The sequence below is a fragment of the Candoia aspera genome, chromosome 2 (assembly GCF_035149785.1).
Source record: "Candoia aspera isolate rCanAsp1 chromosome 2, rCanAsp1.hap2, whole genome shotgun sequence".
In the NCBI taxonomy this organism is placed as follows: Eukaryota; Metazoa; Chordata; class Lepidosauria; order Squamata; family Boidae; genus Candoia; species Candoia aspera.
In genome coordinates, this window is record NC_086154.1 from 6,481,503 (window position 1) to 6,495,711 (window position 14,209).

A 14,209-nucleotide genomic window follows, 5' to 3' on the forward strand; every position below is an offset into this window, starting at 1 on the left:
CAAATCCAACCCAATTTTATGACTTTCTTCAGTGGCCAAATCGTGATCATGTGACATTGGGGACACTGACATTCATAAGTGTGAGGACCAGTCATAAGTCAATTTTTCAAGCACTGTTGAAAGTCTGAACCATCACTAAAAGAATGGTTGTTAAGCAGGGACTACCTGTAGAATCATACAGCTGGAAGGAAGGAACCTAAGAGGCCAAATAATCTAACCACCTGCTTAAAGTATTCCATTAAGGTATTCAGACAGATGGGATTGTGCCTTTAATACATATATGTGATGGACTTCAGCAGCACTGCTGGCTCTCAGGAAGGAGGGGGCGCATTCCGAGGAGGGGGGCAGGATAGGAGGAAACACAGTCCAGAGCTGGAACGTGGGAAGACCAAGAGGTTCAGAACAGCCCCGCCCTAGAGCCTTCCCAGGCTATTTCCCCTTAGGTTAGGTAGGGTAGCTTTAGCCTGGCAAGGTTCTGCCCTGTGTGAGCAAATAAAGAACTGAAGTTTGGTTGGATTGATCCTTTGTCGTTCTTGGGCTGGGCCTGACATCAGTCTTGCCAGACTAAAGCTACTCTACCTAACCTGAGGGGATATAACCTGGGAAGGCGCTAGGGTGGGACTATTTTGACTAAACTACAACTTCCAAATTATTAGGCGGGAGATGGGCAGTACTACAAATTGGAGACATAAATAACATTTATTAATTTAAAACGTAAATAAATAAATAAAGGCTTCCCACATTCTAGCTCCAGATCGTGTTTTCTCCTATCCTGCTCCCCTCCTCGGAATGTGCCCCCTCCTTCCTGAGAACCAGCAGTGCCGCTGAAGTCCATCACATCGCCTCCCCCTTCACAGACACCTCCCATCACAGGATCTCATTTGTGGTTTCCCATCCTTTCTGGACACTCTTTTCTCTCTAGTCTCTCTTCAATTTCATTCTGTTACCCTCAGTCCATTCTGAATTTGACTTCTTTCTTTGAGGATATGAGCTCACTCAGCCAGCTTTAGATCTCTGGGAATTTGAGAACTATTGGTTCTACCTATTCCTCCAAGGCATTAAAGGAATGTTGAAGAATAGAGGACGCAGGGCTGATTCTTCTGGCACCCCATTTGATATCTTCAACCTGATGAGGAACCATCACTCGGCACACCTTGAGGAAGATTTTCAAGCCAGCTGTGGATCCCCTTAATTGCCAGGCCATCCGACCTCTTTTAATGAAGCCGAAGAGGCCTTGGACTGCCTCCAGAGGGAGCTCTCACTAGACAAAAGGCCTAATTTGCCACAAAAATTTAATCCCATGAAGCATCCAGATGACCCTATCTTCTTTTAGAGATCACTTGATCTGTTTTCTATTTCATTCTGATCAACAACAACAAAAACAAAAAATAAAAAATTCTGGTGATCTGGAAGGTTCACTGTAGCATGTGGGGGGGGGGAGTGTATGTGGGGTGTCTGTGTCACCCCCTCCCCCTAGTTCTGGGAGGGGGTGGGGAGTTGTTGCCAGTCCAGAAATGGCAAGAAATGTTATTTTGTGCTTCCAGAATTTCAGGATGAAAAAACAGAATATGGTGATACCCAACTTCTGGAGGGTCCCGCAAATGGCTGAAACAGATTTGGAGGATGCTTCGGGGGGGCAGGTTCGAGGAGGAGAACTTTACATTTCTCTTGCACAAAACTCATGTATAGCAGCCATGGTGCCTGTGATTTCATACTTGGTAAAAAAACTAAAGTAGTATTTTCTTGTGCTTGGGATATCAGCATAAAAAGAAAATCTGAACATTTTGTGACTGTATCATTGGGATGCTACCATCAATAGAAGATTGGTATTCTGCAGTTTTGGGAGTCCGGTGTAAAAATGTCAGTGGAAGTTATGAGGATATGCAGAGTTGTTTGACACAGGGCTTCATGCTGAGCCTCAGGAATTCCAATAGATCCCTGATCATAAATAATGTCTGCACTTCTTTCTTAGAGTAGCGACACAAGGACATTTCCTTCTCTACAGGGGGAAAGCCGTGTTAGTCTCTGACGGCAGAAAATCAGACTGGCGGCTCCTTTCCTGCCTGCCAATGCCTCAGTCCAGCCACTCTATGCATTCCCTGAAGTGAGCTGCAGTTCACCAATGTTAATAAAATCTGGTGTTCAGAAAAGGGGCTACCAGACTCCTCCCGATTTTTGTACTTTAGGAAAAAAGAAAATCTGTTTCTGGTGCTCAGCACAACGGCTGCTCCGCTGCTAGAGGCAGCAAACAGGGCAGGGAGGGAGGCTAAGAGAGGATCTAAGTGCCTTTCATCAGGATCGGCGAACTATTCTGACGGGATTCTGCTGCTTCCTTTAAATAACCCAAAGCCAGTTCTATGGCCCATTCCCTGCAGGTCCACGATCCTTGAAAAAGGCAAAAACCAATGGATTAGAGCTCAAGTGTGCTCACATCTGGACACAGCTGGGGTCACATTTCTCTCCTACCATCCTCCAGCCTGAAAAAGAGCCAAGCCTTTCCTTTCTGCACACTTGGTAACAGGAGAGCTTCTCAGTCAGATGGACCTTCCACCCAGCCAGGTCTTCTCACCTTCCTGAGCCCACCTTGTCCCAGATGTTCCTCCTTGGGGTCTCCAGTCCCAAGAACAGCCTGGCTGGAATTAAAGGGGACCCACCTCCCCCAGCTTGGTTCTTGGGGGGAAGAGGAAGGTAGCACAACTCTGCAGCTTCATGAGCTGCTTTTGTGTTTAGACACACACAAAGACACACAACCCCTCAACTGAGGCTGCCTCTGATTCCCACTCTGACTTGGAGCTAACAGGGAAAGAGGAAAATCATTCACTTGATGCTGCCTCGTAACCATCCTGACGTTTCTCTGCAAGGACAAAAATCAGTCAAAGCTAAAATAATCCACCAGAGATCATCCAATCTCTCCCTCTGCAGGAGGGATAGAGAGCCCCAGGAGAGGTTTTCACAGTTGTTCAGTCACAACCTCTCCTGGCAACTACTATGAACAGACACAGGAAGAGCTTCAAAATACAAATGTATCCCCTGACTTGCCCAAGAGAGACCTGCTGCCTCTGGGAGGGATGGAGGGAAATGGGGAAAGCAGCAACAGCCGGGAGAGGAGGAGGATTTTCACTGAAATTCTTCTCTGCTGCTTTTTGACCAAAGCCCTTGAAAGGGACAAAACCGCGATGCCTCTTCCCAGCCAGAAGAAGGCAGGACTGTCCGAACCTCAGACTCAGCCGAGTCGAGACTGGAGTCCCAGCAAGAAGCCGAGATGTTAGATGCTCCCAAAGAGGGCTGGGAAAACAGGGGAAAGGGAGCCCAGAAGAAGCTCCCCAAAGTGGGGGACTGGGGAGGAGTCTCCCCCTCTCCCTTCACAGCCACCCAGCAAAGGTGGGACACTTACTGAGAAATACCAAGATCCCAGCAGACACCAGGAGAAGAACAGCCACAATGCAGCCAGTGATGAGCCCCAGGTTGGATTCCGGAACTGAATTGGGAGAAAGAGCAGAGGATTGAAGGAGAACCCCAAACCATCGTTCCAAGTCGGGGAGAGACCTAACGCAGCCAAGGGACTACTGGGAATCGCCCAAGTTAAGAAGACTCAGGGCTCATCCTCACGTCCCTCGAATTGAAGACATCCTGCTAACCACGGTTAGCGGACGTGTCCTCGTGACGCTGCCTTGGTCTCACACCAGCCCAGTGCAAAGGCAGCTGACATTCACCCTTAGCTCTTCAGCTCAAAAGCAGCCATTTGCAATCTTCTCTCTCTCATCAGGTTAACAGAAATAAAATATTCAACAACACAATAATATAAACAAAATTAGTGAAACCTTAAAAACGTTTTTGTTCTTTTTATCAGCTGCCCCATTATGTCATGAATTTGAGCAGAATGGGGCAGCTCTGCATGCTAGCTTTTTTTCTTAAGCTTGAATCTTTGCATTTTAGTATTTAAAGTAAAAGGGTTTATATCATGTGTCTTTTTTTTAAAGAGACAGTTTCATTTGGCTCATCTCTCGTAAGACTGCTCTGTTCCCCGGAGGAAAAGAAAGGGATGGTCAGGGTTCACCGAACTACGAAGCCCTGCCATGGATTTGTATATAGGGGTTCAGAGAGAGGGTAGCAGGCAAGACACGAGGCAGCACCAGTGAGTCTGTGCAGGAGGCGGAGGGGCAACACCCCAGCAGAGGCAGGGGGAGAAGTCCTGCCTGTGCTGTGTCTGGGAAGGTGAGCTGGTTGGGAGGGGCGTGAGGACGAGTGGAAAAGATAATCTGTGAGATGATCTCATCAGAGGGAGGGGGAAAATGTTTAATTCAAAGGTGGAGCTGGGAAAGCCTCATTCAGGGCTTTGCCTAGGTTTCATGTTCTTTCTTTCCCCAAGTTACTTATTCCTGATAAAGAATTCTTCTACAGTACATCCTAAATGGATTGTATTGAGGATTTCTAAGGTTAGGATTTAAGAACCGATTTAACATCTGGAATCATCACATGAATCCTTGCTTCTGCACTCTGTCGACTGGCCAGGAAGTGGCTGAACAGAAACGGTTCCGGTCTTTGCAGCTGGAGCTTTTAAGTGCCAGGAAGGCAGCCCAGGAGGTGGGAATCCTCTTGCCTCACACCCACCCCGGGGTTAGGGGGAGGACCCCAGGGAAGGCCTCCCTGTCATTCAAATCCACGGCCTGCATTCAGGAATGAGGGTGACAGACCTTCTCTGTCTTCTAGGTGGCAGCCCTCTGCTTATTCGAAAGATGCTGTCACAAACCCCACCACCACCAGCACCCGTTGCTCAAGGCTAGTCACACGGAGCTCCTTCTATCCCCCTACAGAGGATTCGGGTTCTAGTCCCCGGTCAGCCTTGCTGCTCTCCTGGGAACCTTTTCCAGTTGCTCTGAATCTGTATTAAGGGGTGTTCCCCAGAACTGGACGTTGTCCTTGAGGCGGGCTCTGATCCTAGCAGAAGACAGGAGAAAATCACCATCCTTTGGAAGTTACAGTCTGTTTGATGTAGCCTAAAATCACAGATGCCTTCTTTGAAGGGACTTTATGCTCCTGGCTCATATTCAGTCTGCAATCAATCCCGATTACAAAATCTTTTTAGCAAGCCAAGTATCCCCCACCCAATACTTGCACCTTTGATTCTTGTTTCCTAAGTAAAGACATTGCACTTACAGGCAGTCCTTGCTTAATGACCACAGTTGCAATTGAATTTAGGTTGCTAAGCAAAACAGTCATTAAGCAAATCCAACCCAATTTTATGACTTTTTTGCAGTGGCCAAATTGTGACCATCTGACCGTGGGGACACTGACATTCATAAGTGTGAGGACCAGTCATAAGTCAATTTTTCAAGCACTGTTGTAAGTCTGAACCATCACTAAAAGAATGGTTGTTAAGCAGGGACTACCTGTAGAATCATACAGCTGGAAGGAAGGAACCTAAGAGGCCATCTAGTCTAACCACCTGCTTAAAGTATTCCATTAAGGTATTCAGACAGACGGGATTGTGCCTTTAATACGTGTAAGTGATGGACTTCAGCAGCACTGCTGGCTCTCAGGAAGGAGGGGGCGCATTCCGAGGAGGGCAGCAGGATAGGAGGAAACACGGTTCAGAGCTGGAACGTGGGGAGACCAAGAGGTTCAGAACAGCCCCGCCCTAGAGCCTTCCCAGGCTATTTCCCCTCAGGTTAGGTAGGGTAGCTTTAGTCTGGCAAGGTTCTGCCCTAACTGTGTGAGCAAATAAAGAACTGAAGTTTGGTTGGATTGATCCTTTTCGTTCATGGGCTGGGCCTGTCATGCGCTGGCTACCTCTGAATAATGCTCAGACACTGGTTCTGTGGAACAGGCTCTGATTTATTCACAGTGTAGGTACAGTATAGGAAAAAAACTGAGAGTGACAGGAGCGCGCCGGTGCAGGGTTTAAATACCCCGCGCCGGTCAGCGCCCCCTCACTCGTGGTTACGTCACCCCCCCTTTGTCCAACACGTTGTCCTGCCGGTAGGTGAGGGGTTGCGAGGCCCCGCTGGCGTTCCGGGATCACCCATCATCGGTTTCTCTATTCCTCTGGTGATTGCTGTCAGCTGGGCGATCTCTGTTGCGTTAGCGCTAACATCTTGGGTGTGCCTCGCGATCCGTTTAGCCATTGTTTCTTGTCCTTCAGTCTTTGTGAGTTGATGGCTACTTATCTTGAGCCCCTTCCCCTGTTTCCTTGCTATTGTCATGTGTGCCATTGCGCTGATGTCTTCAGCTCAACGGCACTCATGACATACTGCCCCCTGTCCGAATAGTGCCCCCCCCCCGGTTTTCTGGTTTTTTTTTTTTTTTCCCTCAGGAGAGCTGTCAAAAGAAACTTTTTGAAATTCCCGCCGGAGTATTTTTCGCCCCTCCCTTTGTTCCGCCCTCTACCACGTGCCTTCCTAGGGTGTGTCCTTAGTGCGCATGCCAGGGTCACACCTGGCGTGCGCATGCTCCGGCCACACCCTGTTTATTTGGCTCAGTTCGACGAGGAAAGAGGCGTGGCTGGTCGGGTGCTTATCAGCTCCAGGTAGGGCCCTTCTTTTTTATTCAAAGTGTGTCGCCTTTGTTATGTGTGCTCCTGGGCGTTGCCCCCAGGATGCTCTGTTGACTTGCTTGCCACTCCCCCGTGGGCCCGGGGTGCGGGGAGGGTGCTGGCGAATGCTTGTTACTGCCTCGTGGGCCCGGGGCGGGGGGAGTGAGTCCCGGGGGGGGAGGTCCACCCAAGTCGCGGGCTTGGGGGGGCCCTTTCCCTTGGGGCACAGTAGGCGGGGGGGCCCGCGGGGGAGGGGTTTTGCAGGTGACGGCTTGCTAGCCTTGGTTTTGGCTTGTCGGGGTATGCCCGGTGAAAAGCCCGGGTCAGGTCAGGCGCGTTAACGTTGTGCGCCACCACCCATTCTGGGTGGGGGAAGTGTTTCCACCTGACCAAATAGTGTAAAGTTCCCCGTTGCCTGCGAGAGTCGAGTATGTCCCTTACGTCAAAGTGATGTTGCCCGTCGATCATCACCGGTGAGGGCTGTGGCGTGCTTGGGTGCCATCGAGAGGTGGTTGCCGGTTTCAGGAGGCTGGTGTGGAACACCGGGTGGAGTCTCCGTAGGTTGTGTGGCAGGTCCAAGCGTATTGCCACCGGGTTCACTATTTGCGTGACTCGGAACGGCCCCATGTACTTTGGCCCCAGTTTTTTCGAGGGTTGGGGTGACTTTAGAAATTTGGTGGATAGGTAGACCATATCCCCTGCCTGGAACGTCGGTTGTTGGCGCCGGTGCTTGTCGGCCTGCTCTTTGTAGGCCGCCTGTGCATCCTTCAGCGCTGCCGTGATTATTGGCCACGATTCCGCAATCTTCCGTCCCCAGTAGCTAGCGTCCACCTGAGGTTCCGGGGGTTGTGGTAGCTCCGGTATGAGGACGAAGTCGCGTCCCGAGACTACCTCGAACGGAGTTTTCCCCGTGCTCGTGTGGACGGCGTTGTTGTATGCGACTTCGGCGAACGGGAGTAGTTCAGCCCAGTCGTCTTGATGATAGTTGGTATATGAGCGTATGAATTGCTGTAGGGTGGCATTGAGGACCTCTGTGGCTCCGTCCGTCTGGGGGTGCCAAGCAGTGGATAGGGCCTGTTGGGTCCCCGTCAGCTTTAGGAAGGCCCGCCAGAATTTAGAGGTGAACTGTGTGCCCCTGTCGGTCACCACACGTGCGGGACATCCGTGTAACCTGTACATGTGGATGAGAAAGAGTTTGGCTAGTTGTTGTGCGGACGGGACCGACGTGCAGGGGATGAAGTGGGCCTGTTTCGAGAAGTAATCCTTCACCACCCAAATGGCCGTTTTCTTCTGGCTGGGTGGGAGGTCAACTATAAAATCCATAGAGATTTCCTCCCATGGGCGGGAGGGTTCTGCCACCTGTTGTAATAGCCCCGCGGGTTTGCCTGGTGCCCGTTTGGCCCTAGCGCACGTTGGGCAGGACGCTACGTATGCTTTCACGTCTCGTCGGAGCGCGGGCCACCAGAATTGACGCCTTGTTAGGTGTAGGGTCTTGAGGAACCCAAAGTGTCCCGCTTGCTTGGCGTCATGTGACCTATGCAAGATCGCTTGGCGTTGCGAGTCCGGGACGTAGATTCTGCCTTCCCCCCATGCCAGGTCCTGTGCCATCGTTACCTTGTCGGGGTTTGCCAGGAACCAGGGGTCGGTTTTGAGGGCGGCGGCGAGGTCCGTGCGTATTCCCCCTGGTAGTTGCGGTTGGCTTCGTCTGGTCGCAGTTTGTCCCGCCGTCGGCTGCGCCGTAGAGTTGAGCTGCCTCCGAGCGCCACTTCGGGTGGTCACGGCCATCCCCAGTTGCGAGGCGGATAGGACCGTCCCAATGGTGTCTGGGGCGGGTTCTTCATCCTTGGGCGGTCGGGAGAGGGCGTCGGCCAGGAAGTTCTTTTTGCCCGGCATGAACTTCAGCTGGAAATTAAAGCGGCTGAAGAATTGGGCCCATCGGACCTGTTTTGGGCTAAGGCATCTGGGCGTTCGGAGGGCCTCGAGGTTCCGGTGGTCGGTCCAGACCTCGAATGGTTGGGTGGCTCCCTCGAGTAGGTGTCGCCATGTTTCTAGCGCCGATTTTACCGCGAAGGCTTCTTTCTCCCAGACGTGCCATCGCCTTTCTGTCTCGGAAAATTTCCTCGACAGGTAGGCGCATGGTTTCAGGAGTCCCGTGGGGTCCTTTTGGAGTAGGATGGCCCCCAGGGAGAAGTCTGAGGCGTCGGCTTGGACCACGAACGGCCGTTCTGGGTCCGGGTGCGCGAGGATTGGCTCCGTGGTGAACAGCGCTTTCAGCTTGTTGAATGCGGTCTGGCACGCGGGAGTCCAATTCAATACTGTGCCCGGGTTCTTGGCGCGTCGGGTGTCCCCCACCCCTTTGGTTTTGAGGAGGTCGGTTAGGGGGAGGGCTATCTCTGCGAACCCCCGTGCGAATGACCTGTAAAAATTCGCGAAGCCGAGGAAGCTCTGGAGTTGGCGTCTGTTGCGGGGCCGCTCCCAGTTCAGCACCGCCTCGACTTTTGCGGGGTCCATTTCTATGCCATCGCCAGAGATTCGGTACCCCAGGTAGTCTAGGCGCGCTTTATGAAATTCGCACTTTGTAGGTTTGGCATAGAGCTGTGCCCTTCTGAGCTTGTCGAGGACTTGCCTGACTAGGGTCACATGTTCTTTGTGCATTTTAGTGTAGATAAGGACGTCGTCTATGTAGACAAGGACCCCTTTGAACAGGTGTTCATGCAGTACCTCATTGATGAGCTGCATAAACACCCCAGGGGCCCCCGCGAGTCCGAACGGCAGCACTTTGTACTGGAAGGCGCCTAGGGGGCAGTTGAATGCAGTCTTCCATTCGTCCCCCTCCCTGATTCGGATGCGGTAGTACGCCTCGCGAAGGTCCAATTTGGAAAAGACTTTGCCCGTGGACAGTTGGGCGAGCATGTCTTTCACCAGGGGTAAGGGGTATTTGTTGGACAGGGAAGCCGCGTTTAGGCCCCGGTAGTCGGTGCAGAGCCGTAGGGTGCCGTCTTTCTTCTCCCGGAATAAGACGGGGGCTCCGACCGGTGAGCATGCTGGCTCTATGAATCCCCTCTCTAGGTTTTTATCGATGAACTCCCGAAGGGTTGCCATCTCCTTCGGGGTCATCGAGTAGATCTTCGGTCTAGGTAAGGGGACGTCGGGCAGCAGGTCGATCCGGCAATCCGTCTTGCGGTGGGGGGGTAGTTGGTCAGCTTCCGCCTCTCCGAAGACCTCGGAGAAGTCGGCGTATTGTTCCGGTAGGTCTGCTGTGGTAGCGGCGTTGTCCTGTGTAGTCGCCTCTGCTCGTCCCACAGTGGGGTTGGTTCTGCCCGCTGGAATTGGTGCCCGATACTTGCCGCCGCCAAATGTGAAGGTGAGGGTCTCCCAGTTGATGCGCGGGTTGTTTGTCGCGAGCCATGGCATTCCCAGGACTGCAATGGGCCGTCCGATGTGGGTGACGACGAACGATGTGCGTTCGGTGTGAGTGCCCATTTGCAGGGTGACCGGCTCAGTTTGCATCGTAGCTGGTTTCCCTCCCGCTGTAGAGCCGTCCAGCTGGTGGAATGCCAGCGGCGTGGGGAGGGGGAAGCAGCGGAGGTCGAGTTTGGCGACTAAGTCGGGGTGGATGAGGTTTTTTGAGCACCCCGAGTCCACTAGTGCCGCGGCCGTGGTGGCTCCGTTGCCGGCAGAGAGTTTAATTGCCGCCATTATCACGGAGCTTTCGCCATTCCGTCGAGGTGGTCCGCGCTGCTGTCCCACCGCCTGCCTCACAACACGTTTCAGGGCAGGCGGGGATCTTTTCCCGCCGGCTGGTCTGGGTCTACGTTGTCCTCTTCCCCCCAGTAGGCGTCCCAGCCTTCCTCTGGTGTCGCTGTGGCTACGGTCATTCGGCGGTGAGGGGGCGGCACCAGGTTAGGTGGTTTGGGGCTAGCTTTCGGGGTGGGTTTAGGCGCACTGGTCGGCAGTCGGTTGGCGAAGCAATCCGCCGTCTTGTGCCCAAGTTTTCCACACCTCCCGCAGGGCTCCCGATTAAATTTCTTCTTTGGGTATGTGGGGCCGGCCGTCCCCACGTGTGGTGCGGGTACCTTTTTGCAGGTGTAGTTCGTGTCTTCCGTAGTTGTCATGAGGAAGGTGCGGTGCGCGTGTTCGGCTTTCCCCGTGAGGTGGATCCACCCGTGTAGCGTTTCTGGGTCGTCGCGGTAGAGGGCCCATTGGAGAACGTCGCGATTGAGCCCCCTTTTGAACATTTCCAGCAGGGTGGTCTCGGACCAGTCGCTGACCTTCCCCGCGAGGGCTTTGAACTCCAGGGCGTAGTCAGGGACCGTGCGTGTGCCCTGTTTAAGTCTTTGGAGTGCGCTTTTCGCCCTTACTTTGGCTAGTGGGTCTTCGAAGTAGCTTCTCATCTCCTTGATGAAGGCGTGGAAGTTCGCGAGGGCGGGGGAGCTGGACTCGTACAGTTGGACGTACCAGTCCGCCGCCCGGTCTTGTAATTTGATCGCCACGGCAGCGATTTTGTCCGCTTCGGAGTCGTAGGAGTGTCCGTGCCTCCCCATGAACTCCCTGGCGTTCGTGATAAAGAACGACAGTTTCGCGGGGTTCCCATCAAAGAAGATGGGGAAGTCCTTTGGGGCCCGGGCGTTTTGTGCGGCCCTTCCTCTCGCTTCCCGGCCTGTGGTGTCGTCTGCCTGGGCCGTCTGTTGACCTTCATTTGGCCCGTGGGGGTTCGGCGCTTCGCTCGGGGTGCGGACCTGTGCGGGGACGTCGTTGGGCGGTGCGGGGGGCATGAGCGACTGAAGCATGGTCCGGAGTTCCTTCAGTTGGGTCTGCATGGCCGCGAGACCAGCTCGTGCTTCCTCGTCCACGATCCGCGCCGCCGCTGGGGCCGGTTCCATCGGTGTGTCGGCGGGGGTGGGTTGCCGGTGGGGTTCAGTCTCTCTCGGCCGTTGGTCCGCTTCCTCCGCCATCTGCTGGGTGTCTCCATCGTCCTCCTCCGTTGGGCTGTCGCTCCATGCCCGTTGCTGGGGTGCGATGTGGGGCGCGGGGTTCTCCGCTGGTTTCGGAAGGTATGTTGCTCCCTCCCGTGGTTGGGTTGCCTCCGTTGCCATCTCCCCTTGGGGTTGGAGCTGAGGCTCGGGTTGGGTCGGGTGGGCGTCCATGGCTCCGGGAGTCCGCGGTGCCTCTGGCCTCGGTCGGTCCTCCTCTGCTTCTTGCCGTGCGGCTCGCCCTCCTTGTCCGCGTCGCGCCGGCCTCATCTTCCTGGTCTTCTCGCCGTCTACTCCTCCCGCGGCTCGTTGTCGTCCGGTGGGGCTCGGCGAGGCTGAGTTTATGACTCTCAGCTTTATGTCATGCGCTGCCTACCTCTGAATAATGCTCAGACACTGGTTCTGTGGAACAGGCTCTGATTTATTCACAGTGTAGGTACAGTATAGGAAAAAAGCTGAGAGTGACAGGAGCGCGCCGGTGCGGGGTTTAAATACCCCACGCCGGTCAGCGCCCCCTCACTCGCGGTTACGTCACCCCCCCTTTGTCCAACATGTTGTCCTGCCGGTAGGTGAGGGGTTGCGAGGCCCCGCTGGCGTTCCGGGATCGCCCATCATCGGTTTCTCTATTCCTCTGGTGATTGCTGTCAGCTGGGCGATCTCTGTTGCGTTAGCGCTAACAGCTTGGGTGTGCCTCGGGATCCGTTTAGCCATTGTTTCTTGTCCTTCAGTCTTTGTGAATTGATGGCTACTTATCTTGAGCCCCTTCCCCTGTTTCCTTGCTATTGTCATGTGTGCCATTGCGCTGATGTCTTCAGCTCAACGGCACTCATGACAGGGCCTGACATCAGTCTTGCCAGACTAAAGCTACCCTACCTAACCTGAGGGGAAATAGCCTCGGAAGGCTCTAGGGCGGGACTATTTTGACTAAACTACAACTTCCAAATTATTAGGGGGGAGATGGGCAGTACTACAAATTGGAGACATAAATAACATTTATTAATTTAAAATGTAAATAAATAAATAAAGGCTTCCCACATTCTAGCTCTGGATCGTGTTTTCTCCTATCCTGCTCCCCTCCTCGGAATGTGCCCCCTCCTTCCTGAGAACCAGCAGTGCTGCTGAAGTCCATCACATCGCCTCCCCCTTCACAGACACCTCCCATCACAGGATCTCATTTGAGGTTGCCCATCCTTTCTGGACACTCTTTTCTCTCTGGTCTCTCTTCAATTTCATTCTGTTACCCTCAGTCCATTCTGAATTTGACTTCTTTCTTTGAGGATATGAGCTCACTCAGCCAGCTTTAGATCTCTGGGAATTTGAGAACTATTTGTTCTACCTATTCCTCCAAGGCGTTAAAGGGAATGTTGAAGAACAGAGGACGCAGGGCTGATTCTTCTGGCACCCCATTTGATATCTTCAACCTGATGAGGAACCATCACTGGGCACACCTTGAGGAAAGTTTTCAAGCCAGCTGTGGATCCCCTTAATTGCCTGCCCATCTGACCTCTTTTAATGAAGCCGAAGAGGCCTTGGACTGCCTCCGGAGGGAGCTTTCACTAGACAAAAGGCCTAATTTGCCACAAAAATTTAATCCCACGAAGCATCCAGATGACCCTATCTTCTTTTAGAGATCACTTGATCTATCTGTTTTCTATTTCATTCTGATCGACAACAAAAACAAAAAATAAAAAATTCTGGTGATCTGGAAGGTTCACTGTAGCATGTGGGGGGGGGAGTGTATGTGGGGTGTCTGTGTCACCCCCTCCCCCTAGTTCTGGGAGGGGGTGGGGAGTTGTTGCCAGTCCAGAAATGGCAAGAAATGTTATTTTGTGCTTCCAGAATTTCAGGATGAAAAAACAGAATATGGTGATACCCAACTTCTGGAGGGTCCCGCAAATGGCTGAAACAGATTTGGAGGATGCTTCGGGGGGGCAGGTTCGAGGAGGAGAACTTTACATTTCTCTTGCACAAAACTCATGTATAGCAGCCATGGTGCCTGTGATTTCATACTTGGTAAAAAAACTAAAGTAGTATTTTCCTGTGCCTGGGATATCAGCATAAAAAGAAAATCTGAACATTTTGTGACTGTATCATTGGGATGCTACCATCAATAGAAGATTGGTATTCTGCAGTTTTGGGAGTCCGGTGTAAAAATGTCAGTGGAAGTTATGAGGATACGCAGAGTTGTTTGACACAGGGCTTCATGCTGAGCCTCAGGAATTCCAATAGATCCCTGATCATAAATAATGTCTGCATTTCTTTCTTAGAGTAGCGACATAGGGACATTTCCTTCTCTACAGGAGGAAAGCCGTGATAGTCTCTGATGGCAGAAAATCAGACTGGTGGCCCCTTTCCTGCCTGCCAATGCCTCAGTCCAGCCACTCTATGCATTCCCTGAAGTCAGCTGCAGTTCACCAATGTTAATAAAATCTGGTGTTCAGAAAAGGGGCTACCAGACTCCTCCCGATTTTTGTACTTTAGGAAAAAAGAAAATCTGTTTCTGGTGCTCAGCACAACGGCTGCTCCTCTGCTAGAGGCAGCAAACAGGGCAGGGAGGGAGGCTAAGAGAGGATCTAAGTGCCTTTCATCAGGATCGGGGAACAATTGTGATGGAATTCTGCTGCTTCCTTTAAATAACCCAAAGCCAGTTCTATGGCCCATTCCCTGCAGGTCCACGATCATTGAAAAAGGCAAAAACCAATGG

At 52.6% G+C, this 14,209-nt stretch overlaps 1 protein-coding gene across 1 annotated transcript in view; it reads right to left on the reverse strand.

The window, feature by feature from the left end:
- Positions 1 to 3,362: 3,362 nt before the first annotated feature.
- LOC134489777 (H-2 class I histocompatibility antigen, Q9 alpha chain-like) overlaps positions 3,363 to 14,209 on the reverse strand; it is a 43,867-nt gene continuing 33,020 nt past the window's right edge. The window contains exon 7 of the mRNA XM_063292641.1: positions 3,363 to 3,478. Within this exon, the coding sequence (XP_063148711.1) occupies positions 3,363 to 3,478 (116 nt within the window). The remainder of the gene's footprint in view (positions 3,479 to 14,209) is intronic.